Genomic DNA, 22591 nt, shown 5'->3' with positions numbered 1-22591 from the left:
AATCACTTGTCGCCACCACGTCACTCAGCGCCACCACAGCATCAATCTGTGCAACCATTCAACTACAACTGGTTCAAATATGTTCTCTCAATCTTTTAAGCTTAATTACAAATGTCACAAAAAGATGTTAATATTTCACTTCTGTTCTTAGATTTTCGTCACAATAAAATACACTGAACATAATCTTCACAAAAGTTATTTACAAAAGTTTAAGCTATCGCCATTATAAATTACAAGAACTTTTATTTAAGTATTATTAAAAAAATAAAAGCCAGTTATTTGTAATATCAATACATCTAAGTCACGAAATACAACACATTGCATTACAAATGCTAGAGGTGTCACATTTGCGAAAGTTAAAACTATTGGCATTGTGAATGACAAAGCTATTAATTGAGCTATTTTCAAAACCAACACATAAATAAAAAAAATTGTCATTTACAATACAAATAGCTCAAACTTTCCTAATGCGAGACCCATTGCAAATGCTTGTTCATTTTATTTCGTGGCGGTGTTTTACTTAAAATTTGCGGGATAGATGTGGTGGTGTATTTTACTGTATGTGATTTTAATAGGCAGGTATATTCTTTTGGGTGGGTAGTTTTACCGTTTATACTTTGTTTTTGTACATTTCATTGTTCCTAAGTTATTGAAGTATTGTTATTGGGGGCATCATTTTAGTACGACCTTTATGTATCTGATTTGGTTGAGCTGTCGCACTTGGGTTTGGTTGCTCAGTTTTACTCTTTGTGATTCAGTGGGTAAGGGAGTGTACAATAGGTGGGAAATATAAAGTTAAAAAAACAAAAGCCTTAAATAGTTATTTAAAAATGACCATACCATTTTGGGAAATAAATAAATAATGATTTGTATTTTTATGTTTTTTATTGTGTTTTCAGGAGATTTTGTCATCTTTGGCCTCTGAAGAATGTGATGTAGTCCTGAAGGACCTTGTGCAAAAAAATAGCGTAAGTACCATGAGAGTGTTGTAATATTTCCTTTTTGTATACCAAACAATAAAGTTTAGCTCAGGCACTCATGTGCCCGTATCGCGATTCAGTGCTAGACTAAAGGGCTTTTGAAGCATTACGTACATAGACGCTATCATTTGAACGTGATGCATCGCACAAGCACTGGAACACATCTTTAGTAGATTTGGACAACAGTAGGGCATATTTACGATAAAGTGGCAAAGCGTGTTATTAAGCCATGAAGGCTAACGACACGCTTCGTCACTTTAGAAACGCAGGGCTGCACTACATTTACTAGAATATGGTGCAGACCTGCATTTACCCCTGCACTGGTGCTAACTTTAGCTGCCTAGCACCAACGCAGGCACCGTTGCACCACGGTGCAAGGGTGCCTGTGTTAAGGGGAAGATTGTTTATGTGCAGGAAGATCTGCCTTCCTGCACATAAACAATCTTTAAATGCCGTTTTGTAACTTCTTTGTCTGCTGCTTAATGTGCACACATAGAAGTTGCAAAAGAGCATTTAAAAAAAAAATTTGTTTATGTGCAGGACGGTCCCCCTTCCTGCACATAAACAATCTAAGGCAGTTTGCTATTTCCATGTGTGCTGCCCAAGGCAGCACACATAGAAGCAGTAAAAACGAGGAGAAATAAAGCATTTCTCCTCGTTTTGCCTGTTTAAGACCAGGGGCTTCATTTATGAAAAGTGACGCATCGCTGCGTGAAAACAGCGAAGCGTCACTTTTCACTGCGCACTCCTTGCGACACCAATGATGCGTCATATTTAATGTATGACGCATCATGTCGCAAGGACTTACAGATACGTCAGTATTTCTGACGCATCTGTAAGCGCAAAAGTGACGCATTGCTGGAGTGTGTCACAAAAGTGACGCAACTCCAGCAATGCGTCCTTTCACATGGGGAAAGCCCCATGTGAAAGGGCTAGCGTCAGTCTTACGCCTGCTGTGAGGCAGGCGCAAGATTTTGACGCAACAGCATCCTAAAAGTGACGCAGTGAAATCTCATAGATTTCACTGCGTCACTATTACAAGGCTTTTTACGGGGGAACGCCCCCTCTGCATACATTATACCTGACGCAGGTATAATGTGGCGCAGGGGTTTAAAAAGTGACGCATCTACCTAGATGCGTCACTTTTTAAATATGGCGCAACAAGGCGCATTTTGTACGCCGATGGTGCGTCACAAAAAGTGACGCACCGGCGGCGCAAAACTGACGCAAGGCCTCATAAATAGGGGCCCAGGTTTTCCTTGGTCTTAAATTTTGGAGCTGCCGCCTATTTGCGCCACCTTTGTAAATATGGGGCAGCGTCAAAATCAATGGGTGTTGCAGTGGAACACCAAGCGCAACACCCATTCATCTCCCCTTTCACGCTAACCACAGCATGAAGGGGGCCTTTTACTTAGAAGGCAGCGTTAAGCTGCGTTAAGTGGCTTAACGCTGACTTGTAAATAAGGCAAGGCCCCTATCGCCATCACAACGTCACTAAAAGTGACGTTGTGGTGGCGATAGGGGCTTGTAAATATGCTCCTGTGAGTCGCAGCTTCAAAGTTAAAACAGTTTTTACTTCATTTAAGTTCAACCATGTTAGATCCAACTATTGCTGAATTTGTTCAGATGTTGACTAGATGTAGATAATATTTTGTTGTATTAGGGAGATTAATGACAGCTTGTTTATTTATTTGAAAAGTTTTATATAGCACTGGCTTGACCCGAAGGTATCAGAGCGCTTTACATGAGGACATAGCAGTAAATCATTTTTACATTGTTACATCAATTAGGGTTACAATTAACAACAAGTGCTAGGGAAAGAAAGACGTGATCTTAACACAATAATATAAGATATTAGAGCGTAACTTAACCAAGACTCACGTTATAGGAAAGGTGGAGGAAAGAGGGGACAGATAGTCGGGAAAGAGGCAGGGGGATAGGGCCAGGGGGGTCTGAAGGGGGAAGGTACTTAGTGGGAACATAGCAATCGAGTAGTTGAAGAGAAGAGATAGAGGAGCCACGAAGAACAGTGAAAAACAATGTCCGAAGTCCGGCTGGGTAGAAGACGGCCAAGGGGGTGAGCCCGAACCAGACTCCGCTATAGCTGGATGGGAGAGCGGTTAAAGGTGTTCAGTCTCCACTGCAAAAAGACAGTTTAAAGAAGAAAGCAGAATTACAGAAATTCGAAGCAGGGGATAAGTGAGAGACAGGGAGATGGGTAGAAACTGAGCCCGAAGTCCGGCTGGGTAGGTGACGGGCAAGGGGGAAGAACCAAGGCCGATCTCCTTAATAGCTGAGCTGAGCAGCTCCACGGGATGACAGGCACAATGCTCAGCTGTCCGGGTAGTCAGGTGCACTAACAGAGTGACAGATTGGTGCAGAGGGAGTGAAAAACCATGGTCCAAGGGGAATCTGGACACCATCTTGAGGAAGGCATTGTCCATGAGGGGCTGCGCAATAAAAGTTCAGCTCTGGGAAAGAAATCGCCACTGGCAGCCATGTTAGGATCAGGCAGCCATCCGCCTCTAGTGAAAAGCGGCCCCCTCTCCACCCAAAACGTATACCAGGCACCACAGCACTTCATGGGGAAAGGATGGGCCAGTCTCCTCTGCAACCAGAGCCCACCTGGATGCATCACTCCTCATGGCAGGCCAGCGCGGAAGGAGCCGCCATTTTGCCTCGCATTGGGGAGAGGAGTCCGCTCACCTCTGCCCTCAGCAACTGGTGTCCTCGGGATAGATTCGAGAGCAACCTGTCCCGCCCGTCCGCTGTGGCCACGGCCCACCATCCACACACTGCGGTCGGGCGAAACAGGCGGATGGAGGCTGTAGATCCGGCGATCACGGGCTGCACCCTCGGTGTAACCGATTCGCCTCAGCTGCGGGCGCCCGCCGGGGAAGATAAAAGGGCAGCCTCTGACCTCGCCGCAAACCGGTGCAGTTTTTTTCCGGGGGCCCGATCCTGATGTCGCGGCCCCCGCACTTCTACCTCCTAATGTGGGTCCATTTCACCTCGGGCTCCTGATGTCGTGGCCCCTGCACTTCTACCTACGTTTCACCTCGGGCGCCATCTTGAGGCGCTATCTCCAGGGGAGGATATTGCCGATATCACGGCAGAGCAGCCTCCCGGATGTATCGGCAGCCACAGCGGCAGACACTCCAGATCGTCCGATGTTGGCATTTGGCCCTTTCTGATAATTTAGTCGGGCTTGAAGGGCTGCATTAGGATGTTGTGCGCAGGGCTTTTACGGAGCTGAAGCTCCGGACTGCCACTTGCCTGATGTATTAGTCGCTGTGTTAAATATTGTTGTCAAGGTTGGAAATAAGAATACAAAACAAGACCTCGACCAACCAGGCATATAAATATCAGTACATCAATGGTTTACCATCGACAGCAAAAACTTTTTGCACAATACTCCGCTCTTTTAATTATTAAGGTAGGAGGTACAACCACAATATGCCATTCAGTAAAAACACATTGCCCATACCCTTGAAGAAACAAAAAGACAGTTGTGAGACAACAAAAACACACACCAATGTGTCTAGACTAGAAAAATAGAGAAGTTTAGAAAAAGTGTGTGTGAGCGAGATGGCACCTCACGGGCGAACCACCAACGGGAACCTGGCAGGTACTCACCAGGATTGCCCTGATCTCATCATTGGCGCCATCAAGCTCTGAAAGAAAAATGGTGTCCACAAAACAAACAAAACAGTGTTTGTGAAAAAATGCAGTGTATTAGACAAAAACACCACAATACGTGAGACCAAACACATACATAAAAGCCACAAGGAACACGGGACTTATCTTTATTCTGTTTCTTTCGTGTTGGTTGTGGAATATATATAAAGGTGAAGATGGCTAATTCCTATCTAGCCATGCTCCACTTGCCGACATGTTTCATTGCCACTTATATTTCGGGCAATTTCTTCAGGGCATCACAAATTTTTAGAGCCACTACATAAGGACACACATCGTATTCACAACCTCAAACGACCACCTGGGCTCGTACCAGTCGTGAGGTCCAGACCAATAATTGGTTTCAAGATGACTCCAGCTGTAAGTCACTCTTCTTTCCGTAATTTTACGGTAATGCGGGAGAGACAGCGTTAACTCAGCACTCGCGAACCAGCAAAGACGATTAATACTGGTCCATAAGTGCAAAACTGACAATCTGTGGCTCGAGAATAAAATAAAAGAATCTTTGGTCTTTTCAGACACCCATACCACCTACTCATTCTTTGACAACCAAAGTAAGTGGCTGTCGAATTCCCACTGCCGACAAGTCTAACAATGTTAACAAGGGGTACAAACTCTCCGAAAGCACGTTAAAGACAGCATAACATTCTGAGTACCAGTCACCCAAGGGTTGGTGGGTCTCTATCAATGACCAGAGTTGGTAGTAGCCATATTCTCCAGTATTTTCAGTGCAATTGGGATGTTAGAAATGGGGCAAAAGTTCCCACATAGAATAGGACTAACACATCAACGGGAGCAGATTTATAAAATACTAACAGCCCGTCCCGATGTTGTCCAGGTATGAATTGCTGCCGACCAGTAGTATATTGTTTTGTAGGATTTCGTGTGATAGCATTTCTTATCTGTGACAGGCCTGTGAAACGCTTCGATTCACAGTGCACTGCTGATGCACTTAAGAGTGCACGTTCAGTAGTGTGTGAACTCGAGTTTCCCTACTTTATTGTTCCTTGCAATGTTATATAGTGCGAACTCGACAACATGGCATGAGCACAATCTACATTACAGAACAACACATTCATTTGTGGTAGGCACGGGGAGACAAAGCGATTTGCCTGGAATCACAGGATGTTGAGCTGATGCCGAGATTCGAACGTGGCTCCCCAGCTCTAAAGTTCGCAATTCGAGAACTTGTGGCGAGAGGTGTATATAAAAGTGTATATCGGTGCTGGCCATCAATGAGAGAGACCTGTGCATTTTTCAAATGGGTGGTGAAAAATTATGAGTATGTTGCTGGAGATGTGGACACCTAGGGCCCGATTCACAGAACTAACTTAAGACAAAATCCTGAACTTACTACTTTTGCTATTCACAGAAATTAGGATTTTGTCTTAAGTTTGTCTTAAGACAGACTTAAGACAGACTTGAGTTAGGATTTTGTCTTAAGTCTGTCTTAAGTCTGTTTTAAGACAAACTTAAGACAAAATCCTAACTTCTGTGAATAGCAAAAGTAGTAAGTTTAGGATTTTGTCTTAAGTTAGTTCTGTGAATCGGGCCCCGTGCCACCAATGTACTTACCGGGGGAGGGTAAACACCCATTATTCCGCAACTTTCTTTTCGCATACCATCACTCCGAATACTTTCATTAAGAAAGTACCATGACTCTGCAATGTCATTATAACGCATGGCATTACATTTTATATGCTTTTTCCAGGCATACATTTACAACGAAATTCGTTGTAAATGCATGAATGGTAAAAGCATGTTTTTTTTAAATGTTTGGATAAGGTAAGTGTTGGACCTGCGATGGGCAAGCCCAGCACAAAGGGGATAGCTTGGCTCAAGTGTCAAGGCAAGTGAAGGCTATCGTGTTAAGCCGGCTCTGACCCAATAATATCTCCTTGTACAACCACCAAAAAGAAGGACACCACACCACTGTTGTAGAAAAATACGATTCCTTTATGTAAAAATTCTCTGTTGTGAATAGGGATCAATTAGGAAAGCACATATACATTTCTTTTGGCCACAATTTGCTGGGTTTCGATTCTGGGTTAAATACAATAAATAAGCTCAGGAATAAATATCATCAATAAATAGAATAAATATCAGGGATAAATGTCATCAATAAATCGAATAAATATCAGGAATAAATATCATCAATAAATAGAATGAATATCACTTTTTTGTTTAGCAGAATAAATACTGGTTCATTTAAATAAACAAACACATGTTCATTCTGGTATCGCTGCCACCAATTAAATACTTCAGGAACATTACACTTGCAATACGTTTCAGGATTGAAAGATTACTCTTACAGTTTATGATGACTTCACTGATAATGTACACAGGCTTCTCTGGGCACAAAAGGAGTGTTAGGACTCTTTAAGAATCACACGGGGGTTAAGCGCGTGTATCTAAAAGGCAAGGAAACACAGTGAACACTTCATTTACACTCGGCTGCCACCGTGTTGAGATCTCTGCTTGCCGGTGGGGTCTAAGCCCGCCTAGGGGCTTTACCACTGCTAGCACTCAGGCGGCACCAGTTCAAAGGCTTTAGACTGACGAACGGGGCTGCCGAAGAGGTCACACAATCTTCGCGCTCAGTCAGATAAATGCCGGTTCACAGTTCCTTTATAACGCCGCTTCCCACCTGAAGAAACGGGCCCACCTCACATCGGCTGCAATCGGAAAGCGATTCAGTCAGGGCTCAGCATTTCTCACGCCAGCGACGGGGTTCTCAGGGGCTCCACGGACCTCCCTCCGACTTCCTCATACAGGGATGGTTCCCGCCCACAGCTACAGCTGCCGATTCACTGGGGAGGGCAGAGACAGTAGTCCCGCCCAACGAAGGCCGGCCTTTCCCCGCCCCGGCGCACCACCTCACCTTCAGACTGCGCAGGAAGCACTCTACACCGGTGGGGCTCGGAGACGTCCGGGCTCCTCGCTGGAGGCTCCTGTCACGAAGGGGGCACAGAAGTCACTCGCGGTCGCGGCGAACTTGCTCTCGCCTCGCGACCCGAGTCTGTCGTGAATCACCACGGGGGGGGGCGGGGAGGCACACGAAAACGGCCACAGTCTCTTGGGGGTAACGAGGCACTCGCAGGGCAGGTGCTGTAGGCGCGAGGTCACCGCACACACAGCTGACTGGAACGCCAGTCAGGATCCACGCCAGTGACCCTTGCTGCTCTACTGCCCGCGCTACCAGCCGCCTCAGGGGTCAACAGGGCAGGTGTCAATCTGGTGTTAAGACTGGAATCTCCATCTTCACCTAGATCTGGAACATCATTATCCTATCTAGTCTTCTGGTCATCTAAAATGGCCGCCAGGGACTGGACCTTATATAGCCAGTGCCCTGAGGTGCTGGCTCGTGCCAGTAGGTTCTAGAACCTTCTTTGGGCTAGGCCAATGACATGGCTTTTCTAAGATGTAATTGGGACCCTAACAGCCACCATACTGTGGTTCTAGAGCAGCCATTTTGTGTACCTGAGGGAAATAAAGAAATTCCTGTCAGGAATGCGCGCCAAGTAAAAGGGCGCCAAAACCTTGAAAGGTCAAGGTTCATGGAGGCTCCAAGGGGAGTCACTCACATGAGGAAAAAGGATGGCCACCATTTTGAGGCCATTCATTCAGGTTGCCAATCCCAGTCTATAATGTCACAGGTTTCGCCAGGTGTCTTGTAAATAGGTGCCAAAAACCTTGTGAACAACTGGGTGTCAAGGAACATCTAGCCCCATGAAACAGCACATAAAAGATCCTGGTAGACAAAGAAAAGCGACAAATTTTGGGAGGTACAGGGGAACAAAAGAAATCATAGTGGTGAGGGGACTAACACGCGTCCCCCCCAGCTGAGAGTGGGGAGAGCTACCCAACCCCTTCGGAGTTCTCAACACTAAGGCGGAAATACCTGGAGAGACCGTCTGCATTGGCGTGGTGAACTCTGGGTCGGTGTTCCACCCGAAAGTCCATTCCCTGTAGGGAGATAGACCATCTCAACAGTTTGGGGTTTTCCCCCTTCATCTGCATGAGCCAGCGAAGGGGTCGGTGGTCTGTCTGAACAAGGAAGTGTGAACCAAACAAGTAGGGTCGCAGCTTCTTCAGTGCCCAGACCACCGCAAAGGCTTCCCGTTCAATGGTACTCCACCTCTGTTCCCGGGGAAGCAGTCTCCGTGACAGAAAGACCACGGGTTGATCCAGACCCTCTTCATTGAGTTGCGATAACACCGCCCCAATGCCAATGTCGGATGCATCTGTCTGGACAATGAATTCCTTCGTGAAGTCTGGAGCCTTCAAGACAGGAGCGTTACACAATGCTTGTTTCAGAGTGTCGAAGGCTCCCTGACAAGCCTCCGTCCAGATGACTCTCCTGGGTTGCTTCTTGGCCGTGAGTTCAGTAAGGGGTGCCACGATAGTGCCATACCCCTTCACGAACCGTCTGTAGTAACCTGTGAGGCCCAGGAAGGCTCGGACCTCAGTCTGGGTCTTGGGGGGTTTCCAGGCCATGATTGCCTCAATCTTCGCCTGAAGGGGCTGCACCTTTCCCCTGCCCACCAAGTGACCTAAGTACACTACCGACCCCTGTCCAATCTGACATTTGCTGGCTTTGATCGTCAAGCCAGCCCTTTCCAGGGCCTGGAGAACGGCTTGCAAGTGCTGCAAGTGATCCTCCCAACTGCTACTGAAGACAGCTATGTCATCCAAGTAGGCAGCAGAGAAGGACTGCATCCCGGTGAGGATCGTGTTCACCAACCGCTGAAAAGTGGCAGGGGCGTTCTTGAGCCCGAAGGGCATGACGCAGAACTGGTAGTGTCAATCAGGTGTGGAGAAGGCTGACCTTTCCTTGGCTCCATCAGTCATGGGAATCTGCCAGTACCCTGCAGTGAGGTCAATGGTACTGAGATATTGGGCAGCTCCCAGCCGGTCAATCAGTTCATCCGCCCGAGGGATCGGATGAGCATCTGTTTTGGTTACCGAATTTAGTCCTCGGTAATCCACAAAGAATCGCAATTCTGGTGTGGTGCCAGGTGGAGCAGCTTTGGGCACCAAACCCACCGGGCTAGACCAAGGGCTACTTGAAGGTTCAACAACTCCTAGCTCCAGCATCTTAGCTACTTCACTCTGAATGCTGGCCTTCACCTTGTCAGACAGCCGGTAAGACTTGGACTTCACAGGTGGGTTGTCTCCTGTGTCCACATCATGGGTACACAGGTGGGTCTTACCCGGGACAAGGGAGAACAGAGGAGCGAATGACCCAAAGACCTGGCGACATTCCTCCTGCTGCTCAGGAGTCAGGGATGGCGAGAGTTTCACTCCCTCCACCGACCCATCCTTTTCTTGAGACGCAAAGAGGTCAGGGAGAGGCTCTGTGTCCTCTTCCTTTGATCCGTCAGTCACCATAACCAGCATGACTTCGACCTCTCATAGTGGGGCTTGAGGCGGTTGGCATGTAACACCCGATGTGGGTGCCGAGGGGTCTTCACGTCCACCAAGTAGGTAGCCTTGCCCATCTTTTCCAACACCTCATAGGGGCCTGTCCAACAGTCCTGGAGGGCACTCAGCTCTCCAGGCTCCATCACCCACACCTTCTGACCAGGCTCCAGCTCCACCGGGTGAGCATTGTGGTCATACCACGCTTTCATCACAGACTGGCTGGCTTCCAAGTTGTCAGAAGCTTGCTTCCACAACTTAGCCATTTGGCTCCGGAAGGCCAGCATGTAGCTCACCACGTCCCGGGGAACTTCCTGAGGAGACTTTTCCCAGGAGTCCCTCACCAGGCTGAGAGGTCCACGTACAGGGTGCCCGTACAAAAGCTCAAAGGGGCTAAAGCCCACTCCCTTCTGCGGCACTTCCCTGTAAGAAAAGAGCAAATAGGGTAGGAGGACGTCCCATTTCCTCCGCAGGCTTTCGGGTAGACTTCTGATAATACCCTTCAAAGTTTGGTTGAACCTTTCCACAAGGCCATTGGCCTGTGGGTGATAAGGAGTGGTAAACCAGTAGGTCACTCCACACTCCTTCCACATTGCCCTCATGTACGCTGACATGAAGTTGGCCCCCCTGTCAGACACAACTTCTTTGGGGAATCCCACTCGGGTAAAGATCCCCATCAGGGCCTTCGCCACTACCGGTGCAGTAATGGTTCTCAGAGGTATTGCCTCCGGATACCTTGTGGCATGATCCACCAGTACCAGGATAAACCTGTGACCGGATGATGTCGGTGGGTCTAGGGGCCCAGCAATGTCGATGCCCACCCTTTCAAAGGGGGTGCCAACGACGGGAAGTGGTTCCAGGGGAGCCTTCAGCTTCATCCCTGTTTTCCCACTGGCTTGGCATGACACACACGACCGACAGTATGTGTCGGACGCCACCCTCATTCGAGGCCAATAAAAGTGGGGGACAAGCCGTGCAAAGGTCTTGTCCTGACCCAGGTGTCCTGCCAAGGGAATCTCGTGAGCCAACTCTAATAGGAAGGCTCGGTAACACTGTTGGACTACCAGGGCCCGTGACAGTCCGTGCACTGGCGCCCTGGGCTCACTGAAGAGGAGACCATCCTCCCAGTAAACACGATAGTTCCCAGACTCGTTACCTGCTGCCTGGGCTTCAGCCTGTTGCCTCAGACCCTCGATGGTGGGACATTCCCTCTGTCCCTTGCTCAGTTCCTCCCTGGATGGTCCCCCCTCCACTCGCCACTCAGCGGGGATAGGTAGATCCTCCAACGGAACCATGTCCTCCTCCGCGGACTCCGGGTCCATCTCCTCCGATGGCCTATCCGTCTCACGGGGCATGGACATCGAGGCAGGCTCCTCCTGTCCTCGAGATGCTCCCTCATCGGCAGCTGGGTGGGCCATTGTTCCAGGCTCCAACCCACGCGACTTCTCCTCCCGAGCAGCCGCAGACCTGGTACTCACACAGGCCCAATCAGGTGTACCCAGCATCTCAGAATGAGTCCGGTATTCCACCTCCTTCAAAGCATTGTGCTCCATATCATTGCCCAGCAGACAATCGACTGGCACGGCGGGGCTTACGGCAACTCGAAGTGAACCTGCAACCCCTCCCCACTCAAAGGGAACCTCAGCCACGGGATAGTGGCTCATTCTGCCGTCAGCCATCACGGCTGGATGAAGTACGCCTGGAATCACCTGCTCTGAGGACACCAGATGACTCCTGACTATAGTCATACTGGCTCCTGTATCTCTCAGAGCTTCCCCTCTATGGCCATTGATGGTGACCCATTGCCCATACTTGGTAGTATTTGAGGGCACCTGGATCTTTAGAACCATCTCCCGATCACCCAGGGACACTAAGGTGACACCCGTCCACTCCCTCCCCTTAACTAAGGGCATCTCCTCCCCGAGCACTACACCAGCAACTCCCGGGGCCTTTCCTCCAGTGGGAGGGGGTGGTCTCTTTGGGCATTTCGCGTCTCCCTTATAATGTCCAACACCACCGCACTCAAAGCAATGGACAACCCTTGGCTGCTGACTCTGGCCAGGATTAGGGTTCTTTTGCGGGCTAGCCTTAGAGTTAGAGAAGAAACTTTTCCCCTTAAAGTTATTTTGGGGGCATTTGGAGAACTCCTGTTTCTTATTATCTCCCCCCTCTTTCTTCTGGGGAGCGCCCTGTCCGGACTTCTGAGAATCTCCTCCCGTCCCCTTCGTGGACACTCGGGTACTTACCCAAATATCCGCCTCCTCAGCAAGCTTACGGGGGCAAGTAAGTTTGCTGTCTACCAGGTGCTGCCTCAGCTCGGGAAGACATTTCTCGAGTAGATGTTCCTTGAGTATGAGATTGTACAACCCTCGATAGTCTTCCACCTCACTACCTTGGACCCACCCATCCAGGGCTTTCTTGGCATAATCCAGGAAGTCAACCCAATTCTGTGAGCTCAGTTTGTGGCTGCCCCTAAACCTCTGCCGGTATTTCTCTGGGGTCAACCCAAACTTCCTGATGAGCGCCACCTTCATGGCGGGGTAGTCTACCTGATCCTCCCGGTCTAGGGGCAATAGGGCATCCCTACCTGTTGGAGGCATGTAGCGATACAATCCACCACCCCAATGCTTCTCATGGATCCCATGGGCTCTTAAGGAGACCTCATAGGCTGCCAGCCACTTAGCTATGCCATCTCCAGCGGTATAACTGGCGACCATGTCCTTGGGTAAGTGAGGCCTGAGCTCCCTGGCAAATTCCTTAGACTCGACACCCTCCGGAGTGATGTTATGGGCCCTGAGGTCGAGCTCTCGTAGCTTGAGCTCGTGTTCCATCCTCTTCCCTTCCATCTCCAGCTTGGCTAACTCCCACCTCAATTGTCTTTTCTCTCTTCTGTCAGCTATCTCGGTCTCTGACAACCCTCCTGTTGATGCACTGCTGCCCTCCCGTGAGGCTACCTTGGGGCTGATTATCATCTCACCCACCCCAAGGGGACATTCCGCAGTCCTCTCAACGACAGTACCCCTGTCTGACTCCTCCTCCTCTACCGTTCCCTTGGGATGCGCTTCCACCCAGGCTTGCAGACTAATACGGAGCTCCTCTCTTTTGGCCCCTCGCCTAACGAACACTCCCCTTTCCTGACAGAACTCCTTGAGCTGCGCCACAGTATAGGTCTCCAGCTCTGACATATCGAATTCCATCTTGTCAGTGAAAAGTGTGGACAACCACCTCGAAGTAGGTTACAAGGATAGGAACTCTGAGGGTCTCCTCCACCCACCTCCAAAAGAGAATTTGGAAAAGGCAAAATATTGAATTGGAGAGCGCTGGGAGAAAACTCCGGGTGTGTACCTGTGGCGCACACTGAATTATTATGGGGTCCAAAACAAGCACAGCTCGTAATCCCACCCGCTGAGCACCAATTTTATGTTGGACCTGCGATGGGCAAGTCCAGCACAAAGGGGGTAGCTTGGCTCAAGTGTCAAGGCAAGTGAAGGCTATCGTGTTAAGCCGGCTCTGACCCAATAATATCTGCTTGTACAACCACCAAAAAGAAGGACACCACACCACTGTTGTAGAAAAATACGATTCCTTTATGTAAAAATTCTCTGTTGTGAATAGGGATCAATTAGGAAAGCACATATACATTTCTTTTGGCCACAATTTGCTGGGTTTCGATTCTGGATTAAATACAATAAATAAGCTCAGGAATAAATATCATCAATAAATAGAATAAATATCAGGGATAAATATCATCAATAAATAGAATAAATATCAGGAATAAATATCATCAAAAAATAGAATGAATATCACTTTTTTGTTTAGCAGAATAAATACTGGTTCATTTAAATAAACAAACACATGTTCATTCTGGTATCGCTGCCACCAATTAAATACTTCAGGAACATTACACTTGCAATACGTTTCAGGATGGAAAGATTACTTTTACAGTTTATGATGACTTCACTGATAATGAATACAGGCTTCTCTGGGCACAAAAGGAGTGTTGGGACTCTTTAAGAATCACTCGGGGATATGCGCGTGTATCTAAAAGGCAAGGAAACACAGTGAACACTTCATTTACACTCGGCTGCCACCGGGTTGAGATCTCTGCTTGCCGGTGGGGTCTAAGCGCGCCTAGGGGCTTTACCACTGCTAGCACTCAGGCGGCACCAGTTCAAAGTCTTTAGACTGATGAACGGGGCTGCCGAAGAGGTCACACAATCTTTGCACTCAGTCAGATAAATGCCGGTTCACAGTTCCTTTATAACGCCGCTTCCCACCTGAAGAAACGGGCCCACCTCACATCGGCTGCAATCGGAAAGCGATTCAGTCAGGGCTCAGCACTTCTCACGCCAGCGACGGGGTTCTCAGGGGCTCCACGGAGCTCCTTCCGACTTCCTCATACAGGGATGGTTCCCGCCCACAGCTACAGCTGCCGATTCACTGGGGAGGGCAGAGACAGTAGTCCTGCCCAACGAAGGCCGGCCTTTCCCCGCCCCGGCGCACCACCTCACCTTCAGACTGCGCAGGAAGCACTCTACGCCGGTGGGGCTCGGAGACGTCCGAGCTCCTCGCTGGAGGCGCCTGTCACGAAGGGGGCACAGAAGTCACTCGCGGTTGCGGCGAACTTGCTCTCGCCTCGCGACCCGAGTCTGTCGTGAATCACCACCGGGGGGCGGGGAGGCACACGAAAACGGCCACAGTCTCTTGGGGGTAACGAGGCACTCGTTGGGCAGGCGCTGTAGGCGCGAGGTCACCGCTCACAAAGCTGACTGGAACGCCAGTCAGGATCCACGCCAGTGACCCTTGCTGCTCTACTGCCCGCGCTACCAGCCGCCTCAGGGGTCAACAGGGCAGGTGTCAATCTGGTGTCAAGTCTGGAATCTCCTTCTTCACCTAGATCTGGAACATCATCATCCTATCTAGTCTTCTGGTCATCTAAAATGGCCGCCAGGGACTGGACCTTATATAGCTAGTGCCCTGAGGTGCTGGCTCGTGCCAGTAGGTTCTAGAACCTTCTTTGGGCTAGGCCAATGACATGGCACTTCTAAGATGTAATTGGGACCCTAACAGCCACCATACTGTGGTTCTAGAGCAGCCATTTTGTGTACCCGAGGGAAATAAAGAAATTTCTGTCAGGAATGTGCGCCAAGTAAAAGGGCGCCAAAACCTTGAAAGGTCAAGGTTCATGGAGGCTCCAAGGGGAGTCACTCACATGAGGAACAAGCATTTGCAATGCAATAGGTCTCGCATTAGGAAAGTTTGAGCTATTGGTATTGTAAATGACATTTTTTATTTATGCGTTGGTTTTAAAAATACCGAAATTAATAGCTTTGTCATTTACAATGCCAATAGTTTTAACTTTCACAAATGTGACACTTATAGCTTTTGTAATGCAATATGTGTTGTATTTTCACGAAAATCCAAGAACAGAATTGAAATATTAACATCTTTTTGTGACATTTATAAGACAGACGTCATCGTTGTTCGAGTACTTTACGCTGGTGTTTGGATTCCTGTAAATCCCCAGCGTTGCAGGGTGCTTAAGAATTTTGTGATCACAGTTGTACTGTATTCCGTGCTGGGGGGGAGGGGAGGAGAGAGAGAGGGGGGAGGAGAAAGAGAGAGAGAGAGAGAGAGAGAGAGGGAGGGAGGGGCGAGGAGAGAGAGAGAGAGAGAGAGAGAGAGAGAGAGAGAGAGAGAGAGAGAGAGAGAGACAGACAGAGAGAGAGAGAGAGAGAGAGAATTGGAGTTATGCTAATGCAACCAACACTTACCCTTGTTAATGGTCCATCTCTGTGCAGACTTCCAGATCCATCTACAAGGTTCATAAGACCTCCAGCACGTCCTGGTAACTGGCGTGTCACACTGGATTGGTTCCGGGCGCACTAATTTGTGTTAAATTCTATTGTAGCTAATACCGGTCCAGCGTTCGTCACAGAATATGTTTTTGGCATTTTTCAAAAGTTTATGGTAGCAATAAATAATAACAAAGCCTCACTCATGAGTCGATTTCTTTCATTCACAGTACTTTGCCCAACCTGACTCCTCCTTATCAAGGGGAATATCACGTAATTTCGCAAACCTGTCATTCAAATGTAGGAGGCGCAGCTACTGCTAGGCAGTGCAGTTTGTGAGGCATAATACTTTTAACTCTGCTTCAAAGTCCGCTCAAGCAGGACAAAACTGCAACAACATTATTGCATTTGATTTATGTCCACAGAAACCTGCTGCCATAACAGTTTTCCAGTCGAATAAAATCCGGCGCTTGTACTTTATGTAAATGAGGAGCTCATAGGCTAGATTCTGTCGAATTAAAGAAAATGCAAGTACATCTTAATAAATCTAGTTTATTGGCCTTTAGCGCATCGGTTTGTTTGTGCGGATGGGAGAAAGGAGAGGGCAGAGATTTAGAAAGAGGGAATGGAGAAGAGCTAGCAAGAAAGAGAGGTTGTGAGTAATAGAAAGATCAAGAGAGAGAGTTAGATAAAATGGTGAGAAGGGGCAAGAGAGAGAGAAAGAAAGCGAGGTGACAGTGGAGGGGCTAAAGAGATAGAGAAACTATAGAGGGACAAAAAGAGAAACAAAAGTGGAGATAGAAAAGAAAAAGAGAGTGACAGTCAGAAAGAGAGAGAAACACAGAGAGAGAAAAGGAGAGCGATCGCAGACTTGAACTTAGTCTGCCACTGGGGCACACCCTTTCTTCACCAAGGCTTCGGCAATAACTGTTGGCATCTGCGTGGGGGTTCTGATACAAGGCACCAGGGATTCGCCTGACAAGTGTCTGACTCCGCCCCTGTCCTAATCGCCTTCCAGACACGGGCTGTCGGAGCATTTCTTCCTTTGCACAAGAGCACACCGTTCGAACTGCTTTCCACTTGCACAGCTCCTCTGTAGAGTTCTAAGCAGTTGGTGGGGAGTGCCCCGTGAGCGAACAGCCTGTCCTTCGTGTTCACCTCGCTTGCCCAACGGAAATGTAACAAGCAGCACGACACAAGAGCCTGCCTATGGCCAAGAGGAGGCGCTGTGATACTCCAAGCAGGCAGGGGCCGTGCACTGTTCGTAGCACCAACACGCACATTCTGCACGCCATCACTATTCATGCACGGCTAAATCACAACAAACTAAAGTGGGCTCAAGTGCTTGCTAATAATGCATTACCATTTCAGGTACCTATGAAGACTGGAAGTCTGAGCTGCTGAGCAGAGCCACCTGGAAATCCAACAATCTCTGACTTGGATTACCCTGGCAGGCGCACAGCCCGCTGAGCTATCTTACGACCACTGTCAGAGCACAGTGGAGGGACTGGGAAGTGGGGGATTCCTTTCAAAGGCACGCGCTTTTGGCGACGTGTTCACCAAGGAAAAGTAGTAGCAAGTAGTAATACAAATATCAGTTCTGTTCCTATTGTGAAGCATTCTGACGCCTTCGGGTAAAGTCTGCGCTATATAAAAACGCATTAAATAAATAACTAAATAAAAAATGATACCCTTTGCAGTGAGGAGATTGTGAGTGTGGACTTGGTGCCGTCTCTGCACATGTCACGGTGTATGCGGCGGCTACTGCCATAGCACAGGGATGCAGGGCTGCTGAAAAAAATCAAAGTGCGCACTGAAAATAAAAAGTGTAAGCAGTGCCCTGAGCTGCGTCGAAAAGACACCCGAGCTTGGGAGACGAGTGTCTGGGCACCCCCAAAGCAACGCCGAATATTGGGAATACTCACTGTTACCTGGCAGCGTAGACTGCCTCTGTGCTCACACAAAGCGATACACGAGCGAAGGCGGCCCTGCGGCCCTCTTCCTTCTTCTACTTCCATGGCCCTGGTCTGCTCGCTGTTCTCAGGCTGGGGTCGTGCGCAGCTGATATTAGATCCGGGTCCTTGTCCGTACTCTCTTTCTGCGGGGGGGGGCGGGCATGCGCGCGCTCGCTCAGTTCGGAGGAGGGACGCACTGGTCCTTGTTATGTTACGCATCTGTAAAGGGGGCCGAATGGGGGCACGCGCCGGCAGTTAGACAGATGCCATGGAGCCGCCGCTTCTGATCACCGCCTGCCTCCTGCTGCTCGGCGGGGCCCGCGCCGACCCCTCCGGTGAGTGCCAGCACGTTTCCTTCAAGCCTTTTCCGCGTTCGCTTGTATAGGAGGCTGAATGGGGGCACGCGCCGGCAGTCAGACAGACGCCATGGAGCCGCCGCTTCTGATCACCGCCTGCCTCCTGCTGCTCGGCGGGGCCCACGCCGACCTCTCCGGTGAGTGCGAGCATGTTTCCTTCAAGCCTTTTCCGCGTTCGCTCAGTTCGTAGGAGGGACGCACTGGTCCTTGTTCTCTTACGCATCTGTATAGGAGGCTGAAAGGGGGCACGCGCAGGCAGTCAGACAGACGCCATTGAGCCGCCGCTTCTGATCACCGCCTGCCTCCTGCTGCTCGGCGGGGCCCGCGCCGACCTCTCTGGTGAGTGCCAGCACGTTTCCTTCAAGCCTTTTCCACGTTGTGGAATCCTCACATGCGGTGTGGCTTCGGGGGCTGTAGAGTGCGAGCACGTTTTCACATAAATGAAAGCGAAACTGACACGCGCACGTTAGACCTGAATGAAAGCGCAACAAGCAGCCAAGGCGCCAAAGCGCGCCCACGAGCACAAATCTCCGGCAGGAGACGCTCGTAACAGTCTGCTGTTTACATTCCCTGAAAGTGGCGACATAAGTTGTCGACCTAGACAGCAAGCAAAGCTTCGCTTTGCTTCCGTCTAGGCTCGACCTAAAAAGGATGGCCACCATTTTGAGGCCATTCATTCAGGTTGCCAATCCCAGTCTATAATGTCACAGGTTTTGCCAGGTGTCTTGTAAGTAGGTGCCAAAAACCTTGTGAACAACTGGGTGTCAAGGAACATCTAGCCCCATGAAACAGCACATAAAATGTCCTGGTAGACAAAGAAAAGCGACAAATTTTGGGAGGTACAGGGGAACAAAAGAAATCATAGTGGTGCGGGGACTCTCAGAAGCAGACGGGTCTAACAGTAAGTATGGGTATAGGGGTATATGTTTTAGGGTACTGAGGTATATGTTTTGGGGTGTTTGGGTATTTTAAGGGTTCAGGTATAGTTTTGGGGTACAGGGGTAGTTTTAGGGTTTAGGGATAGGTATGGGTTTTGGGGTACAGGGGTATTTTTGGGGTTCAGGGCTAGGTTTGGGTTTTGGGGTATAGGGGTATTTTTAGGGTTCAAGGGTAGGTTTGGATTTTGGGGTACAGGGGTACAGGGGTATTTTAAGGGTTCAGGGCTAGGTTTGGGTTTTGGGGTACAGGGGTATTTTTAGGGTTCAGGGCTAGGTTTGGGTTTTGGGGTGCAGGGGTATTTTAGGGGTCAGGGGTAGGTTTGGGTTTTGGGGTACAGGGGTATTTTAAGGGTTCAGGGCTAGGTTTGGGTGTTGGGGTACAGGGGTATTTTTGGGTTCAGGGGTAGGTTTGGGTTTTGGGGTACAGTGGTATTTTTAGGGTTCAGGGCTAGGTTTGGGTGTTGAGGTACAGGGGTATTTTTAGGGTTATGGGGTAGGTTTGGGTTTTGAGGTACAGGGGTATTTATAGGGTTCAGGGCTAGGTTTGGGTTTTGGGGTACAGGCGTATTTTTAGGGTTTAGGGATAGGTTTGGGTTTTGGGGTACAGGGTATATTTATAGGGTTAAGATGGGTTAGTGTTTAAGGGTGTTGGGGTATTTTAAGGAGTAAGGGTGGGTTATGATTATGGGGTGCAGGGGTATTTAAAGGGAGCAGGGTGGGATTAGCACACGATATGAGACATGGCATGAAGGGCGGAACGTACCACACGCCCCCAGAGTTTGTCTCGCCCCCAGCACACGCCCACAGCACAATGCAGACATGCCCACAAGGGACTACTTTGCTGGCACGGTTCTTTTACCTTTTAAATGTATATGGTGGTCGTCTGCATAGCCTATGTCCTTCTGCTGCAACTGCCCTTTCCAATGCTGTATTGGGTGTTGTGATTGGTGCTGTGGTTCCTGAGATTACCCGCCTCAAAGGTTTAGGCTCTCTCTTTATTATATTAGTATGGATTACCTTATGAATAAGAAGGAGCCTTCCGTGAGGCATCCAAATTGATTTAATAATGAAACCTAGGCGACTGGGATGGCCCATGAGTCAGAAGGACCTGTTTGCTACATTTCTGCTTCCACCTAAATTTACTATCCTGTGCCTCTGTTATTCAGCGTGTCTGTGTTACTCTACATCTAATTTAATGCCACTGAGAATTTTTAAGCTTATCAAATATACATAAGAAAAAATTTAAATGTACAACTTAAATATAAAATAATGATTTTGCCAAGAAATCTCACACCAACACTGAAGTTGTCCTGAAATCCTAAATGGGTAATTACTCCTTCTGTGTTACAAGTAACAAGAAATGTATCTCTTGTAGCTGGCCTACCCTCTGTCTTCTTTGAACTCTAATTAATGAGGAACTGCTTTTTCATAACATATTAGAAGCACCCAAAAAAGGGGGATGTCTGACTGATCAGAGCTTTGTGCAAGAAAGGGATAGCTTCCCCCATCCATGGTTTTGTTTTGTAAGGACAACTTCTCGGGTAAGTGTTACTGCCTTTTGGCCGCTTCAGAGCCAGGGCTCAGTTTGGCCTGGCAGTTCTCATTTGAAGGCTGGCCTCTATAAGAATATACCTCTTTGTTATGCATTATTTTTCCCCGCAGGGAATTACAACGCAGTTGTTACTACGACCACGTTGTAACCACGCATACCATTACTCCACAAGTTGTAACAACAACTTGCGGAGGGGGTGGCGCTGGATGTTGGAATAGTATAATTTACTATTCCAACTCCAGTCTGTGCGGACAGTAGGGAAGATATTGGATTTTAAATCCAACACCTTCTGCCCCCTCCGCAAGTCGTTGATCCGGCGTTGTAATTCCCTGCGGGGAAACCTTTCGTGGTAAACGTTGTTTAACCCTGTATCATCACCACATCCCAGCATTCCTGGTTTGATAATCAGTTTCCTGAAATGTGGGAATGGAAGACAGCCAAAAGAATTTGGCAGCCCCACTCTTTCACCCAGCTGAACAACTAGGAGAGAGGGGCAGGGCACATGCAGGAAGGATAGGCCCCGCATGTGCCCCCCTCAGGTATGATAAGAGCAACCCCCTTTTCAATTGTACCTTACTTTACAGCTCTCTTGCCTCTGCACTGTATGTATGTATTGTGCTGGTTATGTGTTAAGTCTTTGCTTGCCCTGTAAAGTAGCAGTGGTCTGTGTTGAAGTCTGGCGATGATGGTACTGTGGGTCTGATACTGTCTCTCTCACTGATTCAGTTTGTGCCTGGAGCCTCTGTAATTGTGCGGATAGCAGACGGCCGGAGGGATGCGGAGCTTGGAGCACACATACACACGGTGAGCACAGAGTTAGGAAACACAACTTTGAGTCTTAAAGTGATGCACTTAGCAACAAAACACTCTTGAATACTACAATTCTCTCTCCCTAGCTAGGCAAGGTAAGAGGACTTCATTATTTTCCTAATTTTTGCAGCCCCTTTCAGATAACTATGGAGGCTGTAAATATAATGTACTGGGCAGTGTATATGTATTCCTCTGTCCATCATCAGTCTGTACCACGCTGCAGGGAACAGACCAATCCTTAATGGCTAGACAAACAGGGCCCGATTCACAGAACTAACTTAAGACAAAATCCTAAACTTACGACTTTTGGTATTCACAGAAGTTAGGATTTTGTCTTAAGTTTGTCTTAAGACTGACTTAGGACAGACTTAAGACAAAATCCTAACTTAAGTCTGTTTTAAGTCTGTCTTATGTCTGTCTTAAGACAAACTTAAGACAAAATCCTAACTTCTGTGAATACCAAAAGTTGTAAGTTTAGGATTTTGTCTTAAATTAGTTCTGTGAATCAGGCCCACACATCTGAGTGCTGTGAGAGTGGTAGTTTGTCATGAGTCAACTGGAAAATAAAATGATGTGTTATAATGTGTGGTTATGTGTTCCTGATACTAGAAGGATGCGTGTATCAAAGATTACATGAAAAAATCATTGGTATCTTTTATAGATTCACATGCTTGAACAATTCCTGATAGACTTACAGCTCGCCCATGGGGAAAGATTTAAGCATGTAAGGCTGTGAAAGATATAATACTGGAAATGAAACAAAAAGTTACCTGTAACTACAGCTCTACAGTATGTTTAGATTTCATAGATTCACATTCTTGAATCATTAAACATCGGACTCCTAATTCTTTGAAGGGAATGGTTCAAGCATGTGAATCTATGAAAGAACAAGTTAGTTACCCATCGCTACAGTTCTGCAGGGTTGGTATCTTTCATAGATTCACATGCTTGAATCTTTTCCTATTGTTTGTTTGGAAGTCTCACTGGGAATGATTCAGCCTGTGAATCCATGAAGGAACAATGCTGGACAATGTTTGGTTGTGATGCCCTGAAACGTCTGTTTCCCGATCCAGAGAGAAAATGTGGCT

General features: G+C 48.2%; 1 protein-coding gene across 1 annotated transcript in view; it reads left to right on the top strand.

Annotated features, from left to right (window-relative positions):
• LOC147736415 (uncharacterized) overlaps nt 1-22591 on the top strand; it is a 465378-nt gene that overhangs the window by 401597 nt on the left and 41190 nt on the right. Inside the window, exons 29-30 of the mRNA XM_086953155.1 lie at nt 900-963; nt 21412-21497. Coding sequence (XP_086809281.1) covers nt 900-963; nt 21412-21497 — 150 coding nt within the window. The remainder of the gene's footprint in view (nt 1-899; nt 964-21411; nt 21498-22591) is intronic.

Source organism: Lissotriton vulgaris, chromosome 1_2 (genome assembly GCF_964263255.1).
Source record: "Lissotriton vulgaris chromosome 1_2, aLisVul1.2, whole genome shotgun sequence".
In the NCBI taxonomy this organism is placed as follows: domain Eukaryota; kingdom Metazoa; phylum Chordata; class Amphibia; order Caudata; family Salamandridae; genus Lissotriton; species Lissotriton vulgaris.
The sequence above is the reverse complement of the archived record's forward strand: the minus strand, read 5'-3'. Positions and strand labels throughout refer to the sequence as shown.